Source organism: Eptesicus fuscus, chromosome 22 (genome assembly GCF_027574615.1).
Source record: "Eptesicus fuscus isolate TK198812 chromosome 22, DD_ASM_mEF_20220401, whole genome shotgun sequence".
NCBI classification, from domain to species: Eukaryota; Metazoa; Chordata; class Mammalia; order Chiroptera; family Vespertilionidae; genus Eptesicus; species Eptesicus fuscus.
In genome coordinates, this window is record NC_072494.1 from 24,443,253 (window position 1) to 24,470,979 (window position 27,727).

The 27,727-nt window shown below is 51.1% G+C and overlaps 1 protein-coding gene across 3 annotated transcripts in view; it reads left to right on the top strand.

Moving 5' to 3' along the window:
* The window catches only part of CACNA1E (calcium voltage-gated channel subunit alpha1 E), a 267,144-nt gene that overhangs the window by 228,713 nt on the left and 10,704 nt on the right, over positions 1-27,727 (top strand). For all 3 annotated transcript variants that reach the window (XM_054711820.1, XM_054711821.1, XM_054711822.1), the window contains 12 exons: positions 663-773; positions 4,056-4,139; positions 5,055-5,180; positions 8,454-8,519; positions 12,247-12,338; positions 12,865-13,030; positions 18,087-18,214; positions 23,002-23,098; positions 25,102-25,207; positions 26,248-26,355; positions 26,864-26,964; positions 27,183-27,289. In XM_054711820.1, coding sequence (XP_054567795.1) covers positions 663-773; positions 4,056-4,139; positions 5,055-5,180; positions 8,454-8,519; positions 12,247-12,338; positions 12,865-13,030; positions 18,087-18,214; positions 23,002-23,098; positions 25,102-25,207; positions 26,248-26,355; positions 26,864-26,964; positions 27,183-27,289 — 1,292 coding nt within the window. The remainder of the gene's footprint in view (positions 1-662; positions 774-4,055; positions 4,140-5,054; positions 5,181-8,453; positions 8,520-12,246; positions 12,339-12,864; positions 13,031-18,086; positions 18,215-23,001; positions 23,099-25,101; positions 25,208-26,247; positions 26,356-26,863; positions 26,965-27,182; positions 27,290-27,727) is intronic.

Here is a 27,727-nt window from a genome sequence, read left to right on the forward strand (position 1 = left end):
TCTGTCCTGCCCACCTTCATCTTGAGAAGATTGGCTTTTGCTAATAAGTAGCCTTGGGGGAGGGTCTGTGTTTCCCTCCGTTTTGTTTCGTTCTTCCCTATGGAATATGTAAGTCTTCCCTATGGAATACGTAAGTCTTCCCTATGGAATAGCTAAGTCTTCCCTATGGAATATCTGAGTCTTCCCTATGGAATATGTAAGTCTTCCCTATGGAATATGTAAGTCTTCCCTATGGAATATCTGAGTCTTCCCTATGGAATATGTAAGTCTTCCCTATGGAATATGTAAGTCTTCCCTATGGAATATGTAAGTCTTCCCTATGGAATATGTAAGTCTTCCCTATGTAATATCTGAGTCTTACCTATGTAATATCTGAGTCTTACCTATGTAATATCTGAGTCTTCCCTATGGAATATCTAAGTCTTCCCTATGGAATATCTGAGTCTTCCCTATGGAATATCTGAGTCTTCCCTATGGAATAGCTAAGTCTTCCCTATGGAATATCTGAGTCTTCTCCGCAGAATTCCATGTCGGTCTCTCCTGCACCACGTGCCAGAGTGCCTCCCAAGGGGAGGGGTGAGAGATGGCCAGCCTCGGGGACACGGAGTACCCCTCTCACTTTAAGGGTTGGTTCTTTCTCTCCTCTTTTCTCTTCCCGGCAGTACTACTCCGCGCCCTGTACTTATGAACTGGCCCTGAAGTACCTGAATATCGCCTTCACCATGGTGTTTTCCTTGGAATGTGTCCTGAAGATCATCGCGTTTGGCTTCTTGGTACGTCATGGAATGTATCCTCATCACATTTCTCCCCAGCCTTTGTGGGAAGGAGAGTGGGTACCACGACTCAAAAACGGTTCGTGTACCTACCCACCTAATGGTGGGCTCCTTTCGACTGCCCAGTAAACTACCGTGGAGACAAGGTGATGGTGGGTTGGGAGAAAGGGCAAAGGATAGGAGAGCTCCACGCTCATCCAGCTGTCCGCTCTGGTCCTGTCCGATTCCATCAGTGGTTGAGGGGTGACAGTCATTGGGTCTCACTAGCACTGCGATTTATCCGTTGCTAGGGAGCAAAGCAAGGACTGAACTAATAAACCTGGAGTGCTCATTTACTGTAAAAGGTATAAAATTTTATAACTCAAATGGGAAAATAGCTGTCCCTCTCAGCCTCACACATAGTTGATAATAGGTTTTACCTAATGTGCCTCCTCCCCTTAGTTACACGAAGAGTAATTTCTGCCAACAAAAATGTTTATTAAGCTTATAAAAGCTAATGACCTTTGAAGTGTGTATGTGTGTGTGAGTGGGAGAGAGAGGTGTGTGTATTCTGGACTTGGGTTTGGGAAGGGTTGGGATGAGTTTTTCTGGCGTGAGTCCTCCTTTGACTTTTGAACTACTGATTATAATCGGCAAATACTTGCATCTGCTCTCAAGAGCGTGAAGCAAACCTAGCCGATTGCTTCAGTGTCCTGTAAACAAGGGAGCCCTCTCGGCCCCCACCCCCTTGCTTCAGCGTCTACAGGGAGACCAGTGGGATGCAGGGAAACCCACTGACAGCCGTTTCCCACTTATTCCATGTGCGCTTCTATTCCAGATGATACGTGTATCCGGGTTTCTCTGCAAGAAGGGAAACTTTGCTTGTTGTCTGAATACGGGCTCGATAATTGCGCGTGCTGATTGTGGGGTTGCTTTGCTCTCTTAATGGCCCTTTGAAAAGTCATTTATTTGATGGCTTGGGGAGGAGAGTTGAAGGAAACCCATTGCAGGTGGCCGCATTGTTGTCTGCCTCACTTCCTTTTGAGTGTTTTGAGACTTGAGACCTGGGGAAATAAGAGTGAAAAGAAACTACCACCAACGAAGATGCCTGGGTCATACAGTCCAGCCCTGAGTACGGGGTGAGCGGGGTGATAGAGAAGTGGTACCGCAACGAGGGAAGTTTCCCCGTGCATCTTGATTACTTGCATGTGGTATTGATACTACCTGTGACTTAAGTCCCCAGTTACGTGTCTGATTATGGCAAATGCTGAATACAGACTTAAAAGCTTAACCCGATGATTCGGCCCCAAAGCCTGCCTCCTTCCCACCCTCACCCCCATATTGTCATTCAAGGTTTCGAGACATCTTTACGTTGATAGAGTGCTCTAGGTATTCAGATACCCTAACACGCACCCTGTCCCGTCTTCTCAGTGACAAATAGCCATGGCCGGTAGCATCATTAGCGTTATTGTTGCTCATTTAAATGAGGAAACTGAAGGTCAGAAAAATTGTGTCGTTCTTTTGAGGATTACACAATAAAAAGGCAGTAGAATTGGAAAGTGTAATGGGGATAAAAAAGGAGGAAAAAGAGGGAGGGAATAAACATATACTGGTTGTCTATTAAGTACCAAATACTTTACATATGATTCATTTCAGCTTCATATCAGCTCTATTCGATAGGCAGTGGTCTTCCTTTATAGCTGGGCTAGGGCTCAGGCAGGTTGAATGCTTTGTCCAGGGTTCCTACAAGGCAGAGCCAGCATTCAGATCCTGGTCTGGCTAACTTGGAAGCCCACACTCTGTCTACCGTAATGTACTATTCTGACTGTATTGTGGCTTCCCTACCATACTGTGGGGAAGCATCCTCACCTGGAATCCAGGGCTTCCATCCTCTGAGACCTGGCTTTGTATTCTCTCTGCTCTATGGGGCGAGATCCAGGTACTAGGCATCTGCCCCAGGTTGGGGATAAGAGGAACTTGGAGACTCGCCTTGGCTCCAGTCATGAAGGAGTAGGTACTCGCTATGGAAAGTGTGATTGTGAGGCTATGTGCTCCCGTTTCTCTCTATGCCTGGCAGGTACATCTGACTTTGGGATCAGACAAGCCTCACTTTGCTCATTCATAAAATGAGTATAACAATAGCTATTTGTTGTGTGTATCCAATTAGGCAGTATGTATCCAATTAGGCAGTATGCCCAAGGCATCTAAGGCTTCCAGTCCTGAGTAGGTGTTCATTATACGTAGCTCATCTCCCCACACTCCTTCCCTATCTTTGTCTCTCCCACTCTTCTTACCAACCCTACCACTCAGCACTATCTTTCTGTAGACTCCATAGGAGGAATAAATGAATCGAATGAATGCCAAGGGCCTGGCCCAGTATCTGGCGCACACAGCAAGGACTCACTGATGCCAGCCATGAGGATGGGAGGGGGTGCACTTCTATAGTGCTCTGAGAGTGCCATGGGCAAGCAGGTGACATTGGGAAACCTGAGTGTCCTGTGCCTTAAGGAATACAGTCCAAGGTCTTTGCTCACCTGAGCCCTGGAAATGGCCACATAGCCCACTCTTTCTGTTAGGCAGAGTGTTATCTGATTGGTAGATTTCCTGGGTCCTTTGTTTCTCTTCCATCTCCTTCGACCCACTCATTTTATTACTGCTTCCTGGTACTTTATTTCATTACACCTCCTCAAAAGGTGTAACAGAGCACAGGAAAAGGGGGGGTGGGGATGAAGTCTGTTCATCCTATTGCAAATCACCCATTGGTTCGAAAGGCTCGATGGAGTTAGAGGGGATTTTAGCACATCTTTCATCTTTAGTCACTTAGGACATCTCTGTGACTTTTATTAATAATTGAAAGTCAGAACTGTATATTTATAGGGTCACGTGATACAAAATGGATAGAGTTATAGTTGTAGAAATCCTTGAAATAATATTGTAAGTAATTTGATTGTCTTGTAGGTGACAATGATCTTTCTTTTTCTTGGATTTATGATGTTCTTGGCCACAAATCTCTTCCTTACATATGAGCTTTTTAGTGACACCTTCAATAACAAGGTCTTCAGATAGTGATGAAACTGCTTCCCAAATGAGAAATTCCCAAATTAGTAAAGGAGACATAGCATTTCTGGTGTGAAATAGGAAACTGAAGCCAATGATGGAATGAACTTGTACATAAATTAACAAGTTTCCATTCCAAGTGACAAAGTTATGTAATAAAACTTATCTTTTCCCCAGTTTTTCTTTTCTTCCTGGTTTTCTTTTCCTCCTTTTTCTGATGCCCCCATGGCTGAATTCTCTTGGCAGAACTATTTCCGAGACACCTGGAACATCTTCGACTTCATCACCGTGATCGGCAGCATCACAGAAATCATTCTGACGGACAGCAAGGTGAATGGCTCGGAGAGCTGGTCTTTAAGCTTGGCCCTGAAGTAGCATCTAAGAAAACCCTCTGCACGTTCAGTCTGTTTTAAACTCATCAAACCAAACCCGTAGCCCTCTGAGTGTGGGGAGTTCACGTCCTCACGCCTGAGCTTTAGCCAGAAAATGCAAACATCGGAGGGCCCTGGATCTCACGGAAGCCTGGTTTCATCTGCATGACTCACATAGCAGACATCTCCTGGAGTGAGTGGAACGGATAGAGAGTGCCAAAAGAGACGTAGTGTCTAGGATTTTTGCCCCCAAAGTTGTTAGACCTGAATCATTTGTCCTAAACCAGTGGTCGGCAAACTGCGGCTCGCGAGCCACATGCGGCTCTTTGGCCCCTTGAGTGTGGCTCTTCCACAAAATACCACGGCCTGGGCAAGTCTATTCTGAAGAAGTGGCGTTAGAAGAAGTTTAAGTTTAAAAAATTTGGCTCTCAAAAGAAATTTCAGTCGTTGTACTGTTGATATTTGGCTCTGTGGACTAATGAGTTTGCCGACCACTGGCCTAAACTGTTCATCCTAAAGAAGACTTGGCGAGCTCCTAGGAACTCTCTTAGAATGTTGGAGGAGATCTGTTCTTTTGGCATCTAAGTGCAGAGTTAGGACCACTTACAGAAGACTAGCAGGTTGTTTCTGTCTAACGCAGGGCACCCTCCAGGGTACTTCCGACCCTTCTCCCTGGGAATAGAAGGCAGGCCTGGGGAGGCGGAGAGAGATGGTCCTCACTGGCCCCTCAGCCGGAGATGGGTTAAGCAGGAAAGACAGAATCCATGTCCAATTTTATTATCTGAATGAGGGGTAAATACGCAAATGCTAACTAGGGCTCATATTTTCTAAATGACTCTAATGCCACTAATTCTGTTTCCTTTCGGCCCACCAGCTGGTGAACACCAGCGGCTTCAATATGAGCTTCCTGAAGCTCTTCCGCGCCGCCCGCCTCATCAAGCTTCTGCGTCAGGGCTACACCATCCGGATTCTGCTCTGGACCTTCGTGCAGTCCTTCAAGGTGAGAGGCACCCGCTCCTCCTCTCCGAGGGCCGGGGTGGCCCTGTCAGGGCCAACAGCACGGCCAGGCAGCACGGCGTCATTGCACAAGTCCCTTCACCTCTGACGCTGGTGGAATGGGTGTGTGTGAGGCGCACCAGGTACACACAGCACAGCTCGGCCGCGCAGCGGGCAGCTTATGTCTGACCAGATAGAATCTCATTCTAGAAAACCACCTCAACTTTGTAACTCAGTTATCTCTTCTGTCCACTGAGGCAGGGAGCTTATCTTAGGAGGCATTCCAAAACCCTGTCCATGTATGGCGCCAGCCACCTGTAGTCACTTCCCCTCTGCATTTTCAGGGACGTGACAGTGGCTTTATCTCACGGAACAGGACTCCTTGAGGTCTGTTTTATGGCAGGACGAGTCCCAGCACGTCTTCATCTGTGTTTCCTGAGCCACTGGGTGTGTGGGTGCTCACAGTTGCCTCTGTGTCCTGTAGACCAACAGGATGCCTGGCGAGGGTAACCTGGGAAGCATCTGTGGAAAGGACAGAGGTGTATGTGTAATTAAGTGTAAGAGAAATACCAATACCTGAGACCCACTTTAATGGCAGAGACTTCCAGCACAAGAAGTTCCCAAACCTATTTAAATACCTTCAGGCTCTAGCCAATACCATAATTAGTTGGTGTGTTTTTTAAGGGAAGCTTTTTAAAAATATATTTTTATTGATTTCAGAGAGGAAGGGAGAGGGGAGAGAGAGATAGAAACATCAATGATGAGAGAGAATCATTAATCGAGTGCATCCTGCACACCCCATACTGGGGATTGAGCCCGCAACATGGGCATGTGCCCTTGACCGGAATCAAACTTGGGACCTTTCAGTCTGCAGGCCGATGCTCTGTCCACTGAGCCAAACCAGCTAGGGCCATAATTAGTTACTTTTAAGGTTCAGGGGGCCTAAATATTATTCAAATGCTTACTATGTTCCTCTTATACAAAAACAAGTTTTTCCAAGACTGTGTTTTAATAATGAATTTGATGCTTTTCAGTGATTGAAAGATAAGAAATCACAGCATTGTCTTCTTTGTTTTAATTATTTATATATGGGGTGGGCAAAAGTAGGTTTATAGTTGTTTGGAGAAAGACATGCAGGGTATGATTGTTTACAATAGCTTTATTAACTCAAAAGAATGTCACAGTGCAACTGTAAACCTACTTTTGCCCACCCCATCTTTCAAGTCCAAGTTGTGATAAAGAAGGCAAGCCAGGGAGTTTGCAGTTTCTTATCCTTCAGAAAGAGCGTTCGCTCAGCCCACACTCTCATCCTTGATTCACTTCTCCATCCAGGACCCACGGGCTTGAGAAGTGAGGCCAGTTGTAAGGAAGTTCACTCAGGCTCCTCGGAGCAACCTTTGACATTCTTGCTGTAGCCAGAGTCATTGTTTGATGTGATAGCTCCCCCAGAGGCCTTTGGAAAACCACGTTTCCCAAGCTAACTGGCAGAGGAGACATCTAAACCCTTAGCAAGAATTTACTATGAGTCTCAGGTGAATTCAGATTTAGGTTTTGGAACCAGATGCTCTTAAAACCTTTTTCTCTAGAAGCCTCCCCAACAAGCTACCGTTGGTTCGTGAGTCTCTTAAGAACTAGGTGTCAGCCTGTCATATTATCGTGCTCACCATTTCTCTGTTAAAACTGAACACTATGCAGGGCAAAGAAAAAGCCTGTCAAAAAGTGATGGCCAAATGGTTGGCTTATTTCAGTGAATACACACACTGGTGAAGACAGGTGACACTGTGACGGGAAGGTGTTCCCTTTTGGGAACAGTCCTGGGACATGCATAAAAGTTGTTTTCCCAACGTTGGCATAACAAAGGCTGCCTCTGCAGATACACAGCAGGGGCCACACAATATAAACAGCATGGCACTGCCTGCCCCCGCCCTCCCAGCCCTGAGCCCAGCCCAGGTCTGCACCACTGCACTGGCATTTATAACGCGATAAAGAAGAGATCAGAAGGAATCTTTAGTCCTCTCTCCAAAGCTGTGGGAAGGGAGGGATGAACTAGGAGCCCTTGGAGGAGAGAAGGTAGAATAAGGGCAGGAGGTGAACATAGAAGTTGGTAGAAGGTAGCACACCCAGATGGCACGCAACCTACCTCCCTACTCCTTCCAGCAGAGGGAGTCTTCCCATGGCCCCTCGAAATGCAGCTAGTCGGCCCACAGATCTCGGGAGTCAGCCCTCATTGGAGAGGGGTTCTCCCACCAACTTTTATCCTTTACTCACATCACCCAAGTCTCCCAGGGCTCCATTCAGTGAGATCTGTTGGTGAGCCCTGCGGCTCCTGCCGGCTGAAAGCCTGGAATTGATCCCCTGGGATCTGTACTGTCCACACTCAAGATAGAGTGGAGACGCACAGGAGGTAGTTGTGCCGCCTTTCGGGGAGCTTCCTGGACGATAAAGAAGGGGGATTGGCACGTCGGCACTGAGATCTCCGCAGAATTACAGTGCCCACCCTGGCCCCCGAGCCCAACTGCCCTGTGTGCATGCGCCCAGCCACCCAGGGCGGTCTCCTGCCTTCCATCTCCTTCCCTGGCCCCTACACCCCCGTAACAGATGTCATCCCTAAGCGGCAGTTCGCTTGCCCAGTGTGGAACTTTGTGCTGCCTGATTTTGGACGGGGCTTGGTGGTGGCTGACACCTAAAAGGCATTTTGGGGATTTTGCATGACACGTATGGAAATATCAGGAACCTAAAACTTGGGGAAAAGATGTTTTCTCAGAGGATGAAGGAGCCTTCTAGGAACTGACAAACAACGGAGACCCCAACATTTGAGATTGTTTACAGATTCTTCTCATGGGCGTGGCCTTGAGTGGGGGAATGGGAAAGGGTAACACTAGGATTGGGGCCAGTGCTGGATGCTTGCTGTGTAATTTGCATCACAATGGCCCACGTTATTAATATTCTGCTGTGTAAAGTGGGATAAGCCCCAGGCCCAGGAATTTTCCCAGCTCTCCCTGGAGATCTGGGCCACACTCCAGGTGAGGGAATATTCTGGACATGAGGTCCATTATGAGCCTCCCTGTGGCCAACAGTTTCCATCTCTGTCAGAGGATGTGGACATCTGCAAAGTATGGCACCCCGAAACAGGACAGCCCCACGGGACACAGCCCCCAGAGAGTCTGCATAAGTCTGCCTCCAGACAAGACTCCGTGTACTGCCGGCGACTGCAGGCTGTTGAGCCTGGGAGCTGCCTGCCTTTGAGCTCCTGGTCATATCTCTGCTTTCCTTCCAGGCCCTGCCCTACGTCTGCCTTTTGATTGCCATGCTTTTCTTCATCTATGCCATCATCGGGATGCAGGTGAGCCGGCGCGCGCTGGGCCTGGTCAGGGCGGTTGGGGCCCAGACTGTCTCTGGCTCACTTAGCACTCAAGGCTGGGGGTGCGTGAAAGGGGCACGCTCCCAAGGTCTTGTTGCCCTGTGACCTTGGGGATTTCCCAGGTGCTGGCTTCCCCCCTCAGATTGCCCAAGTAGGCAGGGTGGCCTGGTACAGGGGTTTCATCTGAGGTTGTGAGACCGTAGTGATGACTTACAGGCAGCTGGACTGCCAACCACAAACCACAGCAAAGGTGGCACCCGCGTTCTTGGCCAGAGGATGCCCAGGGGACTAAGGAGGGGGCAGGGCTCATGCTGATCCACTGTTCAGGGTCTCAGGTATTAGAGCTAGGCCTTAAAGAAGGTCAATGGCTGATCTCCTGTATGCAGTGACACAGAATATGTCTGTGTAAAATCCTGAATGGCTGAGATTTACAGCCTGAGACTCACCCCAGGGAACAACTTGTCAGGTTCCTGGCAGCATGCCAAACCCTAGACCCAAGGGCCACATTCCAGCTAATTCTTCTCAAAGGGCCGTGCGGCTGGCTGGTTACACATCCTTCCCGGTTTGGGAATTGAGAAGCGGGGATCAGGTTCCCACCCTGGATATTCCTACAGGTGCCAAAGGCCCATCGAGCGGAAGAGGCCAAAAGATCTTTCACAGGCAACTGTCATTTAGGGCAGGTGGGCTCCTGCTGAAAACACACAGCAGCAGCCCATGGCCCTACCCACCGGGGGGCACAGGCTCTCTGCTGGTCTCGGGGAGGCTAACTCTCTGACTTGGAGGCAGGGAGACTAAGCCCCAGCCCAGAACTTCAGCCAAGTGGCCGTCCCCTGCAGTCCGGCAGGCTGGCCACCTTCGGACTGCCTGCCAGCTGTCTTCTCCACGGCACCTGCCATCTGGGGCCGTTGGCCACGTCTCCCAGGCCTGCCCAGGCGGCAGCCCTCTCCGGCGCCCCTCTGAAAGGCTCTCCCTTCTACTCCTCTCGCGTCTGCGCTTCTGGATTTCGTTCATCTTTTGACCCCATTACTGGAGAGTTTATGTGATAGAAGCCAAGTGTCAGGAAGTGTGAGGCTTGGCTGAGAAGTAATGAGATCTCCTTCGAGGAGGACACTTCAGCAGGGGTTTACCGATGAAGTCCGGGGCGTGGAGGAAGCGGACTCCAGCGACCTTGAAGATTGCCTTGACGACTTCTATTAAGGCCCTTCGAACTTCCGAGTATTTGGTTCTAGAATTAAAATCTTCTTGAACAGCCAAATGGAACTTGATAAAATGACATTCTTTTTTACTGATGCTGAAAAACAGTTCTTACCGCCTTTTTGGTTTTCAAACAAAATACACTAGAATGACACCATCTCCCATACTAACTGGTTATTAATACTACTGAAAATGATGATAATGTTGTTCACCATTACTCAACTTCCTGAGTGACAGACACTGTGCTAAATATATGTCCTTACCCTCTCTCTCCGTGTGTGTGTGTGTGTGTGTGTGTGTGTACACAGGCGTGCACCTATGTACATACACACACGAGCGAGATACAAAGCATCTAACGAGAAAGACTGTATCTCATATTGTCTTAACAAAGCAAAGGGATCCTTACAAACAAAGGCAGAAGGACAGGAGACAGAGCATTAGAGAGGTAAACTCAACAAGATATCTCCATGGGAAGGACCGTTATTCTGAACTTTCAAAGCCATCTTGGGAGAAGAGAGCTTCGCAGAGGAATCTGAGCGTGGAAGGAAGGAGTAACTTGCTGGGCATGGAAAAGCGCTCTGGGCTGCAGGTCCTTAGAGGCGAGACTTTCAGCCTCCGCTCCACCGCTGAGCAGCTGTGCAAACTTGGTCAAGTGACTGAACCTCTCTGGGCTTAACACCCTCACCAGTCCCGTAGAGGAGTTGGATACACAGCTTCACAGGTCCTTCCTGGTTCTACAGTTCTGTGAGTCCAAGTGAAAAAGGGTATAAACCTCTACGTTTAGTAAGTTTTCTGATGGGTCTCAGCATCCCTTCTTTCTCCTCTGTACCCATTTGATGTAGGAAATTTGGGTTAGTGACAAGGACTGAGTGAAAAACTAAAAAAATAAAGTGGAAAAATTAGAAAGACCACCTTCACAGTAAACACACATTTTTGGCTTGAAAATTTGCTTGGAGAACATTCCATGTAAGTTTTGTTTTCTTTGACTATTACACACATACCTCATGCAAACTCTCGGCCTGCCCTCTAACCAGGTCATGATTGGAGAAGGTGTTTGAGGAGGTCATAATGAGGACATCTAATGATGGCTTCAGGTGTGTCACAGGGAGAAAGGACACAAGGTTGGAGTATGTGGTGAATCGGGGATGAATCGTGGATTCTGCGCCAGGAGGGTGAAAGAGAGAGAAGGAGAAGCGAACACACGCAAGGGGTCCTGACAACTTCCTCCTGGGGCACCCAGAATTAGATTTGATTGTTGGGGATTTTTTTTCAGTGCTGCTGTTTGTCTGTTGGGGGGTTCTCTACCTTCTTACCTTCCTCCTTCCCACTTCCCCAATGCTGCCTGGCCTGCCCCCTCCCTTCTCCCTGAGAGACAAGTAATATTTGGGTTTTGAAAAGCAACGTTCAGAACACATTCCCAAAGCAGGTGTCAGTGGGAGTTATCTGAGCAAAATAGCTGGGGGCAGAGATTGTTCCTCAATTGCACATTCTGAAAACTGTGATGGGGGGAGTATGTTGCATTCGGCATACATTAGATACACGGAAGCATGTTAGATGTAGGCTGAAAACTGTCTCAAATGGCTGGGAAAGGGACCTGTGAGCCTTCAGTCGTGCAAACGGTGACTTGCGAGACCAGACCCTGATGTCGGGAGCGCAGCTGGGGAGGAGCGTGCCTATGGAAGGGCGGCTTCTCGTCTGAAGAGCCCTTGGGTGACCTTGGCTCCAGGCAGCACCGTGTTGGAGAGCTCATCCTTAGTCAGTGTCTGCAGATGAAGCTCTCTGGATTTTCCCTCTTTTTTCACGTGGATTTGCCTGGTGACCACATTCTAAGCGCAGCGACCAAGGGCAGCTTAGTCAACTCACTCGGGAGCCAGACCTGCCCAAACCCGTTTCCTTCTTCCTCTTCCTCTTCCTCTTCCAAGCGTCCGCCGTCCTGACTTTCTTCATCCCTCTGGCCTGGCCTTGCTTTGTGTGTGCTCATCCTCAGGGACGGTAGTTGACAGACATAAGGACCTTCTGAAATTGGACTCTCCGGGTAGGAACACACCCAAGGAAGACAGAGATGCCCCTCTCTGACCTAAACTTGTGCACTGAGGGCAGCATCTGCCCAAACCAGAGTCACATCTGCAGATACAGCTGCTCCCATCAGCACTACCCGGACAGGCAGAGACTCCCGTGATGGGGTGATGTCTGTGGCAAGGCGGCTTAGGTACCACGGTGAGTGCCATGGTGACAAGTGCCATGGAAATAAAAAGACCAAATTAGGCGTGGGAGGAACGACAGACAGGTGGAAGATTTCCCAGATCTTGCCTTCTTTGGTCTTCTTTTCCCTCCTGCTTCTCGGGCCACAAGCACGGGGCCCACCAGCCTGCCTGGGTGTGAGTTGTCTGGTTCAGGGCGAGGCCGTCAGGAGGAGCCAAGCGTGTGGATGTGCCCACCCTGCATCGCATGTCCATGCGCCGGGTACCTCACAGCTCCGCCGTGCTCAGCGCTTTCTGTTGGTTTTCTCCTCCAGGTATTTGGAAACATAAAATTAGATGAGGAGAGTCACATCAACCGGCACAACAACTTCCGGAGTTTCTTTGGCTCCCTCATGCTACTCTTCAGGTACCTGGACGCGGAACTATTGCAGCCTAACCCTCCACCGAGGGGACAGAGTCGGTCTTCGCCTCTTCCACTGCCTGTGTCTCTTCATTCCCCTTGCTCCGCTCCTAGCAGGATGACAGTAGGGTGGGGGCAGCAGGGGGGTCATCTCTAACTTGGTGGTGAATTTGCAAATTGCAGCTTCAGCATGTCCTTTGGGACTCTGAGAGGGGGAAGGCGAGGACAGTTTCTTGCAGATCAAATTCCAGTTAAGGCCGGAAACCATGGATGGCCGGGTGTGTTGGGAGTCCCAGAAAGTCCCATCACAATCAGCAGAGATTCTTCCAAAAACAGGGAAGCAGTGGGTGAGGTGGCAGAACCCGAGAGAGACTCATTGGCACTCTCCATCTCTGCATGGAAAGCACTGAGAGCCTCGAGTACTAGGCAAACCCGTTGGGCCTACGGCAAGAGAAAGGGATGGGAGAATTGGGAGAGAAGGCCAAGGACATGCAGACCTGCAACTAATAACCAAAATGTCTTCTGGGCTCAGGAGTGCCACAGGCGAGGCCTGGCAGGAGATAATGCTGTCGTGCCTCGGGGAGAAAGGCTGTGAGCCCGACACCACGGCGCCCTCCGGGCAGAACGAGAACGAACGCTGCGGCACCGATCTGGCCTATGTTTACTTTGTCTCCTTCATCTTCTTCTGCTCCTTCTTGGTGAGTAGCCTTGTGCCCTTGCCCCGCAATGTGGCCCAGCCCTTCCCAACCCTGATAAATAGTCACGAGATATTTCCTTCGGTGGATGGTCACACACACTCCAGCCCACACTGAGAGCCAAGGTTTTCTCAAGAGAACTCTTGGAGGCCACGGTGCTTATCAGACTCCTGGATGGGGGGCTATCCATGGTTGAGAAGACGTTTGCTGCTTCCCTGGGAAGGATGGCTATGGGAAGGGTTGGTGGGTGGGGTAGAGGTCAGTGAATAGAACAGTGAACTTCATGTCGAATCTCTTGTAACCCACAGTATAATCATTTCTCTTCTGTACCTCGGATGTTTTACAAATAAGGCCAAGAACATCTTCTCTCTCTCTCTGGAGACCTTTGAACTGTTTGAGAATAGGTACCTTGAAAATACAAGGTGATAGCATTAATAAGAGTAGAATGGTGACAATATACAGTATAATGGATGCAATTCTCTTATGTTATGACTAGAGGCCCGGTGCACGAATTCGTGCACGGGTGGGGTTTGGCCGGCCTGCCCCAATGGGGGCCAATTGGGACCAGACCAGCTAGGGGTGGGAGGCATGGGAGGTTGGCCAGCCGGCCCCACCCCCAATCAGGGTGGGAGGGCCGATCAGGGGTGGGGCCGGCCTGGGGGAGGAGCTGCAAAAGATTAGGGGAAGCCCATCGGGCCCCTGATCCAGCCGGTTAGCCACCTCAGTGCATGTCATAGTGACCAGTCATTCTGGTCATTCCAGTCGTTCTGTTGTTCTGGTCGCTTGAGTTTTATATATATAGATGTTTAGTGACAGTGACAAGGTTGACATGAGAGGATCTAATCGCTTCAGGTATTAGTGAACATTGAGTAATAACTGTGGAGCATACTTGCTTACAGAATAGTGAGGGGCCCAGGTGCCCCTTCGTTCGTTCTTTGGGAGGAAGGAAGCATGAATTGGCACAGCAGCATCCAGAAATCTCTGCGCTGCATAATCTGACCAGTGGGGATAAACAGGATGATGATTGAGGTGTCCCTGCCGAATCAGTGACAGCCAGTCCTGTGTTTGTGGCCATCCTGGCATCCCTTAGCTCAGCTTCAGTGCTAATGCCACTGACTGTACAAGAATCAAAAGCTCAGGCAGTTCCCTGGGAAAGTGGGCAGTTTCATGGCTGGACATCCCAAAGTGAACGGATTATCTCTCATCCAGCCATTTCTGCTTCTAACGTGATCCTGGTGGCACTTGCCACCTGTCCATCTCTCAGGTGTGGGGAAGTGGCTTGCAGCTAGACTGAGGGGGGACCGGCAGGGGACGGACAGAGAGTGAACTAACTGCCACATTAGTAGCCCATGTTGAGTTATGGGCTTTGCTGCTATTGTAGCTTCTATAGGATGGGAGGGAAAAGGACTTGATAATAAGAGTGTTATTTGCATGGTGAGCGGATGCATGTGTTTTAGTAAACTCCCTGCGGGAGATTTTAAAAAGAAAAACAAAACAGTATCCTGTTTAGAAATATGGAAGTGGAATGTCTAGTGAAAATAACTGAAAAGCAATTTTGAATGATACTGGAATTGACGTTGATTCATTCACATTGGTACTGAGTGGTCATTAAAAGGCGAGGCACTGGCTCTACCAGAACCGAAAACTAAAGCAACGCCCTGGAAAGGTGGGCAGTTTCCCGGGTGGAGTCGAGCTCGGTGAACAGAGCAGTGAACTTCATGTTGCATCTGTTGTAACCCCCAGTAACTCCTTCCTCTTCTGTGCCCCCACTGTTTTATAAGTCGATTCATTCACATGGTCAGCACGTTTGTACTGAGTGTCATTAAAAGGCTAGGCCCTGGGGTAAAGCTGTTATGGTCCCTCCATCCCCTGCCGTCAAAGGTTAAAAGGCATGCAGGGGTCTCAGCGTTTAGATGGGGTGAAATGGGGCGTGTAGAAGAACGGGTAGACATCACAGTTTTATCCTACATGGTGTAAATGTTTAATAATAAATATTTCAAAGAAACCAGAGATATAACTGGAAAATTCATTAGAGACTGTAAAGGTACTGGTAGAATTTTGAGATGGAGGGTGCTGCATAATTCACGCTGCTGTTATTTTTAAATTCACGCTATATTCAGTCTGAGAGGATCTGCTTTCAAATCTCAGCCCCGCAGGAGACTGACTTTGTGACCTTGGGCGAGTCGCACAGCTTCTCAGCCCCACGCAGCCACGCAGAGGGATGTACTGATGGGTGGGATGCGCCAGGCCGTGCGCTTGGAGCCAAGGATGCCAGTGTGTGTGGGAAGCGCGGTGTCCTTGAAGGGCTGATATGATGAAAGCTGCCACATGAAAACGTAGGGCGAGCATTAAAACGAAGAATAGGTGTGAATGTGCACACCATTATACAAGACTATATGCAAATGTAAAGCAATAATAAATACCGAAGAGTGTTTGTTAACAAGAATAATAGGTACCAAGAAAGAAGTGTACAGGATGTGTGGATATGTGGAAAACCCTCTGTAACCCACGCCGCCATTGCATATATATTCACTGTGGCTCCAGTCTCAGAGGCAGAAAGAGAGGCCGTGTTAGGATCAGGCGCAGCTGCATGAGACAGCTGAGTAACAGTGGCTTAACCCAGAGGGATGTTTCTTTCCCTCGAGCACCAGCGAAGTCAGGAGGGAGGCAGTGCGGGCTCGTCATGGTGGCTGCACAGTGGTTAGTGCTCCAGACTTCCTGCTCCTTTACCTCCAGGGCTGTCCCTCATCCTCGTGAGGCTAGACCTTCCGTCGTCCACTTACATTCTAGGTGGAGGAAGGAAGGAAGGGAGGAAGACTGGTTAGGAGGATGGGCCAGCAGTCTCTCTGACTGGTTAGTAGGATGGGCCAGCAGTCTCTCTGACTGGTTAGTAGAATGGGCCAGCAGTCTCTCTGACTGGTTAGTAGAATGGGCCAGCAGTCTCTCTGTGTTGCAGAGTAGACTCTAACAGGTCCCTCCTGTAAACTTCTTCCTTATCCTATTACCCCGCCTACATAACTGGCTCCTCCATGCACCCACCCAGCCATTTAACCTGCGAGTCAGCAACAGAGACTCGCATTACCTCTCCCCCACAGCCCACTGGTCTCTCTCAGGCAGGACTCTCTCTCTTGCAAGTGACACCGAGCCTGGCTACATGGGCAGAAGCAGAAAGGGATTGATAGGCACGTGGCAATGAGGAGTCCTGGGGCAGGGGGCTTGAGCTGGCTTGATTTGGGGCCCCAAAGGCATCACCAGGGCCAGTTTCCTTTTCTATTTATAGATTTCTTTTTTTTCTATTTTCTTTTTTTATCACAATTTATCCCCTCTCTGCCCTCTTCCAGCCTCACCACCCCCTTCCCCCCTGCAATCACCATACTGTTGTCAGTGTCCATGAGTTGGTTCTTTTTTGCTCAATCCCTTCACCACCACCCAACACCCCCTTCCCCACCAGAGCTGTCTTCCTGCTCTCTCTGAGTCTGTCTCTATTGTGCTTGGTAGTTCAGTTTGTTCATTAAATTCCACATATGAGTGAAATCATATGGTATTTGTCTTTCTCTGACTGGCTTATTTCACTTAGCATAATGCTCTTCAGGTCCACCCATGCTGTCGCCAAAGGTAAATGTTCTTCCTTTTTACGGCCGAGCAGTATTCCACCGTGTAGGTGTAGGGTAGCTCGCTCGCTCCGGGCTCTTCCACGGGAGCTCTTTCCTCAAACACTCCAGCCTGAGGCTCTGAGACCACAGCAGCAGTCCCTGCACGTTCAAGACCAACAGGGAAGGACAGGTGTTTGCCCTGAAGGTTCAGTGCCCTTTCACTGGCCTTGACTGAACCACCAGTCACCATGGCCCAGAGGAATGGGATCCAATGACTGGCTAAGGCTGGGTCCCAAGGGGGTGCCCCACTGAACCACATGAACTAGGAATAGGCAACGGGTGGGTCCCCAAAAGAGCAGAAGTACAGTCAGCGGGTGCTAGGCAGCCAAGAATCAACAAAACAAGTGCTGTTCGCTGTGGCCTCTGGTCCTGTTTAGGCTGCTGTCCTGCCACTGGCTTGGTTCAGGGCATGACTGCCCCTCCACGCTGCTCCTGAGGGTCCTCTGCACGCAGCTATCCCCCGTCTCTCTCCTAGTTTGCCCCCCTTCAGTAATTCCTGTCGCCTGCTGCCTAATCTAGACCAGGGGTCAGCACACTGCAGCCCATGGACCAAACCTGGTTTACCACCTGCGTTTGTAAAACACAATGGCTTTTTCATTCTTAAATGATTGCGAGAAACAATCAAAAGATGAATAATATTTCATGGTGTGAAAATGATATGAAATTCAAATCCTGTTACCACTGTCACCTGCAGATGGTGCTTTCCTGGCTCTTCTGAAAAATCTGTAACATTTGTATATTTGCAATATGTCGCAGTCTTGACTAAATACTAAGGCTTTAAGAATACTCACGTGACAACATCTAGTGAGTGTCCGCGTGCTTTAAGCAGTGTGCTAGGCAAGGGACTAGATCCCCGGGGTTAAGATAGGAACTTTCTTACCCCCACCCCCTGCACCTGGGTGTCTGTTTGGAATACAGGGGGTGGACAATAAATGTTGTTGAGCAAGCAAGTGGGAGAACAGGGTCTTGGAAGCCACTCAAGAGCCAAGAATAGCTTCAAGTCGGCATGCAGTAAGCCATGGCGTGGGCTCTGAGAGGTCTCCCCAGTTCTGTCGGCTCCTTTGGTGGAGCAAGGGTGGGGGAGGGGCTGGAAGGGAGAGTGGGCGTCAGGCCTTGGCTTTCTCCAGCCTTGGCGCATGTTGTCGCTGCTGCTCCCTGGCTGCTACGGTAACAATTAAATAAATGGAACAGATAACAGTGCTTTGCAAATAGAAAACTGAAATGATGCTGCTCACACAATGAAATGTGTGGCACAGATAACACAAATGCAACGCATTTAGCAAGATCAACAGGCTTTGGTCGGGGCCTTCAGCCTTACAAACTTGGGAATTGTTGATTGGCCTTGAAGTCTGTTTTTCTGCTTTGGGGTTCCCCTAACTTTTCTTCTCTGCCCTTGTGCCCTCCAGATGCTCAACCTGTTCGTGGCCGTCATCATGGACAACTTCGAGTACCTGACTCGGGACTCATCCATCCTGGGGCCTCACCACTTGGATGAGTTTGTCCGCGTCTGGGCAGAATACGACAGAGCTGCATGGTGAGTAGGCCACTTGGCCACCCCACTGGGGCCTGTATGAGGGGCCACCAAGTTCTCAAGGAAGAGGTTGGCATTAGAGCCACCCAAATGCTTGCCTGTTAGAGAAGGAGAGGGCATTTCTCTTGGCTGTGGCCCATTGGAGAGGCCGGGTCCTCAGCATGGCTCTGGTATCAGAAGTAGCTTTCCTCTCTCCCTTACCCTCTCTTTCTTTCGGTGACAGCCTGTCCCTTTCTTTGCCAATCTCATCACGCTGTCCATACCTCAGAGCCTTTGGGTTCAATCCCCAGAGGACCTTCTTTTCCTGCCTAATGGTTGAGTCATCACCAGGGTTGACGAGGGATTTCTGGGCCAATCGGACCACTGGCCACTACGGTCAGTGACAGGAGTGATTCATGTCTCTCATCCCTCTTGAAAGGTCCAGTGTGAGAAAACTGAAGGGATATAAATAAAAAAGCAAGCAGGTTGCCCTTCCGACTGATCCCTTGTGGATGCTATTGCATGAAACTGAGTTCAATGTCAGGAGTTTGTGGGGATACCTCCCATTCTCTTTCACTGTCCAGTAGTTCTTTGGCGATGCCGTGCCCTCTGGCTTTGGAGTAGGGTTGGCGATGCCAGCCCAGGGGCTAGATGGGGCCCAGTGCCGGTTTTCACAATGAGATATTGGAGCACAGCCATGCTCACTCGTTTGTGGGTTGCCCGAGGCTGCTGTCGCACTACAAGGCAAGCTTGAGTGATTGTGACAGAGACGGTTCAATACTATTCCCTATGTGAGCCTTTACAGAAAAGGTTTGCCGATCCCTGCTTTAGAGTTCAAGGGCAACCCTTGGGCCCTCGTGGCTGAAGACAGGTGAGAGTCCTGTGAGTGCTCACTCCCCAGGCTCTTTCCTGTCCCATGTCATCTTCGCTTCAGGGACTTAATCTCACCAATCTATCCTGCCTGGGCCCCCTCTGAAAATACCACAAGGAATGCCATCCTTCGCAGGAACGGGCCACGTCACTTCCACCAGGAACCCCTTCCCCATCTGAGACTCTTTCCCAAATCTCTCATTCCCTGAGGCTGTTGAACTTGGGCCGCTGTTTTACAGGTTAGAACTGTGAACCAAAAGTCCTCTTCCCCTCAGCAGTTAGTAGTGACTTCTGGCACAGCGTTCTCTAAGTCCATTCTTGTTCCAATGGCTGAGCAGTGGCTTTCACCTTCTGGGCTTACTTTCTAGTAGTCAGCTGATTAGAAAGCCCAGGGCGGGGTGTCGGAGGGGAATGCCAGCCAGGCCGGCATCTGTCAGCTCCGTGGCCTTGGACAAGGCCCTTACCCACTCTGAGCATCCTCGTCTGTGAAATGGTGATAACGATACCAACCTCGAAGGCTGGTTGTGCGTAACTGGTACTATCATTGGCCATAACCATGTAGGAAAGTGACTGGAAAGTGTGGACTGTCAGTCTGCAAAGCATGGATGGCCATCGGATTGGGAGCCTGAGCCACTAGCAAAGGAAGTCACCGCCCACCTGGCCTCCCTCAGCTGTCCTTGGCTCCCAGAAACCCCAGCTCCCTGTGGATTCACATTATCTCGCGACCCAGATGCCATGTGCATTAAACCTGTCCCTCCCCACTCATTCCAGCTGCTGGGAAGAAGAAATGCCATGAGGACTACTCCTGAGACTTAGATGCATGAGCTGTGAGAGAGCAAACAGGAAAAAGAAACCCTCTTCTGTCTGCTTTGAGATTCATGGCGTTGACGTGTTCTGGTTAGAGTTTCATTGGTCTTGTCTATGAGATGGGGGTGGAGGGACTGACAACGATACAGTGAGTCAGTGTCTTCCAAGAGAAGGCTGCTACGGGTTAGAGACCATCAGCCTATAGATAACAGTACCAACCATCCACAGTAAGAAAAACAGATGGACAGATTAACCTCCTCTCAAGGACTGATGAGCTGCTATTTGGAAGAGGAGGATGAATCAACACCAAAATCGAGACCAGGCAGAAAGAGCAGAGCTGAAGCAAAGGCCCGGTCTTCATGTGGCTGCTGGGAGGCCTGGCGCTCGGAGGCGGAGCCGCTGATCACACCAGGATGTGTCCAGACCCCTGGCTGTTGCTTTCTTGTCCTGGCCTCCGGACCAGATGCTTTAGCCACTGAAAATGAATCCACTGTTGATTCTGTGCTTTTTACAGGAAACATAACTCTTCAGCAGACTCGTGGGGACGGGGGTTGGTAAGACAGGTCTCATAGTTCCTGGAATTCTGGCTGGATCAGACCGAGCTGCCTGTGAGCTGGGCAGTGGCGTGGAGCAGGAGTCAGGGCTGTCGTCTGAGCACCGCTCTGGGCAGGCTCCCCAAGGGGCGGCGGGGAGAGGGGGGAGCTTGCCCAGCTCAAGACAAATCTGCCACAGAGAGAAGCCAGCCCTTTGCAGCATCCCTCGTGCCAACTGTGCTCCTCACTAATTAGCTAATGGGCAATGTGTGTCTCGCAGTCTGCAGAAAGACGCGGCCCTCCTCGCCGCCCGACACGTGGGCCTGAGGAGCTGGCTGTTGGCTGTGACTGTGACTGTGAAAAACAAACAGTTCTGCCGTCCACTTCACGGCAGCGGCGCTCGACAGCGGTCAGAGCAGTGGTGAATCGGCAGGCTGTGTTCCTCGAGGCCTCGCTCGAGCCAGGGTCCATTTCCTGCATCTGGCCAGGTGTGGGCCGGATGGATAGGTATCCTGGGGTGCCCTTGGCCACGAGACAGTCCCGTTGGGCACCGGTCGGGCTCGATTGCCGTGGGAAATTGGGGGCCGTGCAGGTTGCAAGGCGATGCCTCTCTGGTGGCCACCGTGCTCGGTCTCCGGGCCCGGCTTTGCCCGGCCCCAGAAAGGAGAGCTGCTCTTCCTCTTCCGGCCACGCCCTCCGTGGCGAAGCTGTCGTTTCTTTCCCGCCTTCTCTGAGTGCCCTATTAACCCACTTCTGCTTCCTTTTCAGTGGCAGGATCCCGTATAAGGATATGTACAAATTAGTGCGGGTCATCTCGCCGCCTCTGGGCCTGGGAGAGAACTGCCCCTACAGGGTGGCTTGCAAGGTTTGCCTCCCAGTCCCCAGCCGCGCCTGGCGGTGGGGTGCCACCTGGACACCCCTCTCTGTTCCGCTCCACCCCCACCCACCAGCGCGCCACCTCAGGGAACCTTCATGTTGCTTTCCTTTGAGTTTAAAGAGGTCCAAGCCTCCCAGAACCAGCAGCTGTTACACCGGGGGAAAGGGCACGTTTGGAGGGGCGGGGAAGCAGGAGAAAGAAGAGTTGAGGGCTTAATAACAAAGGCCGTTTTGACCTCTCACTCTCTCCTTCACCTCCGTGCACTCATTGGTGGGTGGACACACACACTCCTCCCACTCGCCTGTAATCTACACATTTAACCAGAGGGACCTCTCCCTCCAAGAATGCGGAAACCATTTTTAAAAAGCAGAGTTCTGGTCTCCCTTCACTGGAGACAGACACGCCTCCTTTTAGCAAAGCAGCATCATGGTCCCCTATATAATGTCCCCAGGTGTGATTCCAGTCACCCTACCTCTGCCCGCCCTCTGGCGCCTGGACAGTTATAAAAGCTGTAGGAAGGAGAGGAGGTGAGAAACAATGAACAATTAGGGCAAGAGGTGAGAGTAGGTAAGAGGATCGCTTTGGGGGCGTGTGGAAGAATTCGGTAGCTCAGAGGGGCCAGGAAGGTCCCAGTAGAGGACAGTGGGCTCCTGAGCACATGTCCTGCCACAGGGTCCTGCCATCTACTGTCGAGGGGCGGAGGGGTCTGTTGTTTGTGAAGCCAAGGACATACATGTTCAGGGCCATCCAGGACCTCCCTCCGCCAGACCCTGGGAGCTCACATCCCAGTGGCTCTGCCCAGCCGCATTCAAGGCCTAGCCCGCTAGATAAGGAAGCCTGGCTGGGTGCAGAGGGGAGTGGGGCTCCCCGGGGCACAGCACAGCCCAGAGGGGAGGCTGGAAGAGGACGTAGGCCCAGGAAGGTGAGGCCCCAGGCGACGGGCAGGAGCTGGCTGGGGATGGTGACGCAGTGATTCCCGCACTCGGGAGGCCCAACAGCTGCCTCTGCTGAGACTCTTTAAACTTGACCCTGGTGCCACCTGCTGCCGCATGATGGGAGAGTGGGAGGGCAGCATGGCATGCAGGTGCTCTTCCTCCACCTGGCTTTGTCCTTCTGCCCCCAGCGTGCCATCGCCCTGGACATGCTGGCGAGACAAGGGCACTCCCCCCCGGACAGGGCCAGGTGGAAGCAACGGCGACCCCGACAGCAGCCACAGCCCACCCCTGCCACGTCGCCGCCTCCGCTGCACACACGGCACAGAGGGATACACGGCGCCCCGCCCGTGGGTTCAGGGCAGGAGAGAACGCCTGGAAATTCTGACCCACGGCCGGAGCGCCGTCTATCCGGTTTATACCACTCGCACACAGCCCTGGGAATGGAGACAGGCTTGTGTTGTACGGGGCGAAGGCGTGACCAGGGGAGTAGGGTGATGCCAGCCCAGGAGGAGCGGACAGGCGAGTCCCGGGGCAGTGCCGCTAGCGTTCCCGGGTCTGTGTGGGGCTGATATAAACCCGCACCAGGATGGAGTCACCTGTACGATTTGCCTTGATTAACAGGTTTCCTATTCTTTTCCTGTTTGTCCATTCTGTTTTGTTTTCCTCTCCTGTGTCCCGTACGATTTGTCTGTCTGTGTTGGCTCTTCTGGGAATGCCTGTTCTCCTCTCCCCCCGTCTGCATCCTTCCCCCACTTCCCTTCCCTGCCACCTGCCGCCCTCCATGAGCAGTGGCCGCATCCATTACACTGAGATGTATGAAATGCTGACTCTCATGTCACCACCGCTAGGCCTCGGCAAGAGATGTCCCTCCAAAGTGGCCTATAAGGTAGACCACCCCTTCCTTTGTTCTGGGCTAGTGACCAACCGACAATGGGATCCAGCTGTGGGGAGGCCAGGCCGTGGGGAGGAAGCGGGCTCGGGAGGCGGAGGAGGGGGAAAGAGGTGATGAGCCGGAAGCGTCAGGAAGGTTCACGGAAGGATGCCGCCCCGAAATGACACAGCGGGTGGCTTGCAGGGCCGTCCACCGTGGGCTTTGTGCTGTGTTATCTGTGTTTAACGACAAGTGCGTGGCTTCCTGTGAGTGGCTTCCTACGAGGGGAGCGCTGAGTAGTGTGTTTGCTTTTAAGAGGAGGCAGAGTGGTGGCCTGTAGGACACCCACACACACAGCTGTCCGAGCAGATAGAACAGGAGCAACTTCCGTCAGACAAGCTGAGGAAATAGGGCAGAAAGTGCTCTCACCGTGGCTCAGAAAGAAGTGTTTCAGGAGAGGAAAACTCTTAACCAAGTCCTTGCTCTCTGGTGTGGAAAGGGGCTGTGGCCTGGCTCCTTATAGGTAACATGAAGGAGGCACCTGACTGGACCCCGGGATCCCCGACACAGGATGCCGCTCCCTCTCCCCACCAGCCCCGCCGCCCACTTCTCTGGGCCACACAATGGGAAGGGGGACCCAGGGCCCTGTTGCCTTCAGGATTAGATTTCCCTTCCGGGCGTGACTGAGTTTGGGGGCCTGGCCCTGCAGTTGTGGGGGGATTCCCCCTGGTTTGCATAGAGCAGCATTGTCCATTGGGAATCACCTGCCCTTCTGGGACTCGGAGCTTTGAGGCCTGAGTTTTTTCCCTCCACAATTAGGAATAGTTACTACTCAGTCCCCTTCGGTGCTGAGACGGACCCAGAACACTGAGCTCTTTCATGCGCCGGGGGCTCCACAGCAGTGTTGCCACTTTTCTAGGTGCTTAAGGAAGTGGAGGGAGAGGAGACTCAGATACAAACAAGACACCATGTCTGTGGCGTCACGTTAAGTGAAATGTCCCCATGGAGTCTTAGAGACCCCGCCTTGGGAGGAGACATCCCTCCCTGCTAGGCTGGTGGTTCTTCCAGGGGCCTTCTCCTGCTTCCCCAGGTCCAGAGAGGATCTCATTGGAACGGGGCCCTTAGGGACCCTCAGCCACCCCGCACATGGCTCCTCGTGTACAGCTTAGGGGCTGGCATCCTTCTAGCTCATGATGGCCACATTCCACAATGCCAGATGGCGGAATGTGGCCCTGAGTTTTTCGAAGTTCGGGGATGAAGCTTGGTAAGAGAAGGCGTGTTGGGATTGGAGGAAACGCTGAAAGAATTCTTAAAGCAAGATACTCTCTGGAAAGTGGATTTGGCCATTTCGGTGTGATCCCTTCCTTTGGGCGAGGGGAACACGGCCTGCCCACTCTGCTCCTGCCTCGTTCACCCTCCTCTCATGCTCTCGCCTGCTCCCCACCCCTCTCACCTGACCGTGTTTGTCTCTGCCCTTTCCCGTCCTGCTCCACCTCATCCATTGGAGAAGCTGGACTTCTGCATGTTCAGTCATGTGCTGGCAAATTCCATCTCTTAAAGACTCAAAAAGGGGGCATCAGGATGTATCTTCAAGTCAGATAAGCAAAGCAAAATCTCCCCCTCACTGTCTCCGTCTGAGCTTTGGGAGTGTTCACGGGACAAGCGGAAATACCGAGCAGCCGCGACAGGGAATGGAGCCCCCTCCCAGAGCTGACTCCGTTCCCTGAGCCTAGAAATCACTTCCCGTCCCTATGGAAGACATTCTTAGGACTGTGGGAGTCCTACAGAATGACCAGTCCCCTTCCCTTGGAATTTGGCATTATTCCCGGGGGGGCGGGGGGGGCACAAAACAGCAGCAATGAGCCTCCAATGTGAAGTAGGGAGAGTAGGGTCGGGAGGGGTGGGGATCCTTGCCCTTCTTTTTTGTCTCTGCATTTGACCTCTGCACTTGTCTTCCCCTCTCACCAAGGCTTCTTTTGATACGTCTTCCCCCTGCTGTTTCTCTCTCTCCCCCACAGAGGTTGGTCCTGATGAATATGCCCGTCGCTGAGGACATGACAGTGCACTTCACCTCCACCCTGATGGCTCTGATCCGGACTGCTCTGGACATCAAGATCGCCAAAGGTGAGCCCAGGGAGGAAGCGGTGATTCTGGAGGGGCTCATGCAGGGCAGAGATGTCTAAACTGTCCCCCCTCCAACAATGCAGTGACCGGGAAAGCAAGTACCGGGGTCCTAGTGTCAGCCTGAGATTCAATAACTACAACATTGCCCACTGCCTCCTGGCAAAATGAGCGGTTGCTCATCGCTAAGGCTCCTTTCAGCTTTAACAGTATGTGAGCCTCAGAGTCTGGCACATAGGAAGCATTTTAGACATACGGGTTTATTCAACAAATGAGCTTTAATTGTGTCCTCTTTTTTCTTTTTCTTTTTAATATATTTTATTGATTTTAGAGAGGAAGGGAAAGGGAGAGAGAGATAGAAACATCAATGATGAGAGAAAATCATTGATTGGCTGCCTCCTGCACGTCCCCTACTGGGGATCGAGCCTGAAACCCAGGCATGTGCCCTTGGCCGGAATCGAACCTGGGACCCGTCAGTCCCCAGGCCAACGCTCTATCCATTGAGCCAAACCAGCTAGAGCTGTGTCCTCTTTTCTTATGCCTTGGAAGGCTTCCGTGGCGGGTGCTGTCATGGCGGGCCTTGCTTCCTCTGATTTTTAACTCAGTGACTTAGGAGAGAAAAGGTTTGCTGCTTCCCAGTGGACCTCCCTCCAGCCCTCCTGCTCTTGCCTGATCCAAATCCTGTTTAAAATCAGGTCACTCAGACCAGAGTCGATGGAAGAATTGACGTCCCTATAATGAGGCAGGAGAGGTCGCCCTGTGGCTCTTTCATTTCCCCTCTGATACGTAGAGCACCCGGGAGGCTGCTCCAATGAGGAAGCTGACCGTGGTCTCGGGGCCTCAGGTCTCTGGGGCAGGATTTAGAACGGGAGTCACGTTGTGTTCTGCCGCCTCAGCAGGAAGACCCAGCATTGCAAGATCCACTGCCACTAAGAGCCGGGATGTCCCCTGAGAATACACGGTGCCATGCCGGTTCAGCTCCACTCCCTCCTTGTTCTTTCTGACTCTGCGCTGTTTATTCAGAATTTATCTTCTTCTATCAGGCGGTGCTGACAGGCAGCAGCTAGACTCGGAGCTACAGAAAGAGACCCTGGCCATCTGGCCTCACCTGTCCCAGAAGATGCTAGATCTGCTTGTGCCCATGCCCAAAGGTACGGCATCTCCCCTGGGTACCCTAGTCCCAGTAAGCCCAGCATGCCAAGGCCATATCTTTGAGGGGAACACAGAGTGATCGAAGGGATAAGGGAAACTTGTTCTTTTATCCTTAGGAAACGAAAAACCCTCACTTCTTAAGTCCCCTTTGTCATTATTAATTGAAAACATTTTATCAAATTGGGTCACTGTGGTTTTGGGTGAAAGTTTTTGGTGTGTAGCTTTCTCCTTCCCATAATACTATGCATCCAACCCTCATGCCTTTGGGAAAAGGGTGCTATTAGCGATGGAAATCCAGACCAGCGGAGGTGATGCTTACTGATGTCTTCTCCCTCCTTGGACGGCTGTGGAAGCTCCCCGAGAAGACATGTGGGGACCTGTTCACTTGGCATGCTCAGTGCCCGGCGCATACCTGCTTCAGAGGGTGGAGAACAAAGCTTGAGGCGCCCTCCCTCTCCCCCACCTGTCTCCTCTTTGGTCCTCCCATGCCACATTTGTGTTTTTCAGCCTCTGACCTGACTGTGGGCAAAATCTATGCAGCAATGATGATCATGGACTACTATAAGCAGAGTAAGGTGAAGAAGCAGAGGCAGCAGCTGGAGGAACAGGTGAAGGGCAACGATAGTAGGGTGGGTGGGTCAGGAGTCTGCGGGCTCCTGAGGGACAGGCCTGTGCATCCCCGGGGTTCAGGGTTCAGGACTTTCTATGGTCGGGGGATTAGAAACCCAGTGGGTCAAAGGTTAAAATAGTCAATTAAGATATCAGCCATGTTCAAGTAAATTGCATTTTCTCCCATAGTCATTTAAGTTCCTTTCTTCTTCTATAGAAAAACGCACCCATGTTCCAGCGCATGGAGCCCTCGTCTCTGCCCCAGGAGATCATCGCCAATGCCAAAGCTCTGCCTTATCTCCAGCAGGACCCCACTCCAGGCCTGTGAGTAAAGCCAGAGGGCCACGGCTCTCCTGTTTGTGTCTGCCACTCACGGCAGTATGCAGGCCCGGGAATGCGGAAGAGATAATGCTAACTCTGAGCTGAATGGGCCTTTCTCTGAGGTTGAGAAGACGGGTGAGAGAAGAGCAGGTTAGTACTGGGGCCAGCTCGAGAGACAGTGAGCACTGGGGATACACAAGGGCAGGAATGGTATATGTTAGTATCACCAGAGAGGTTAAATAAGTGGCCCAAAGCCATATGGCTAGTAGAAAGCTAAACAGGAATTAAGTCATTGATTTCTGACTCTAGAATCTTCCCACTACACTATATGTGAAATAAACAAAAAGAAGCTTAGATCAGGCCAAAAAAAAAAATTCTTTATTTTCTGTATTGGCAATGGAGACAAAAACTCATTAAGGAATCTGCCAGCTCTTTTGAGTT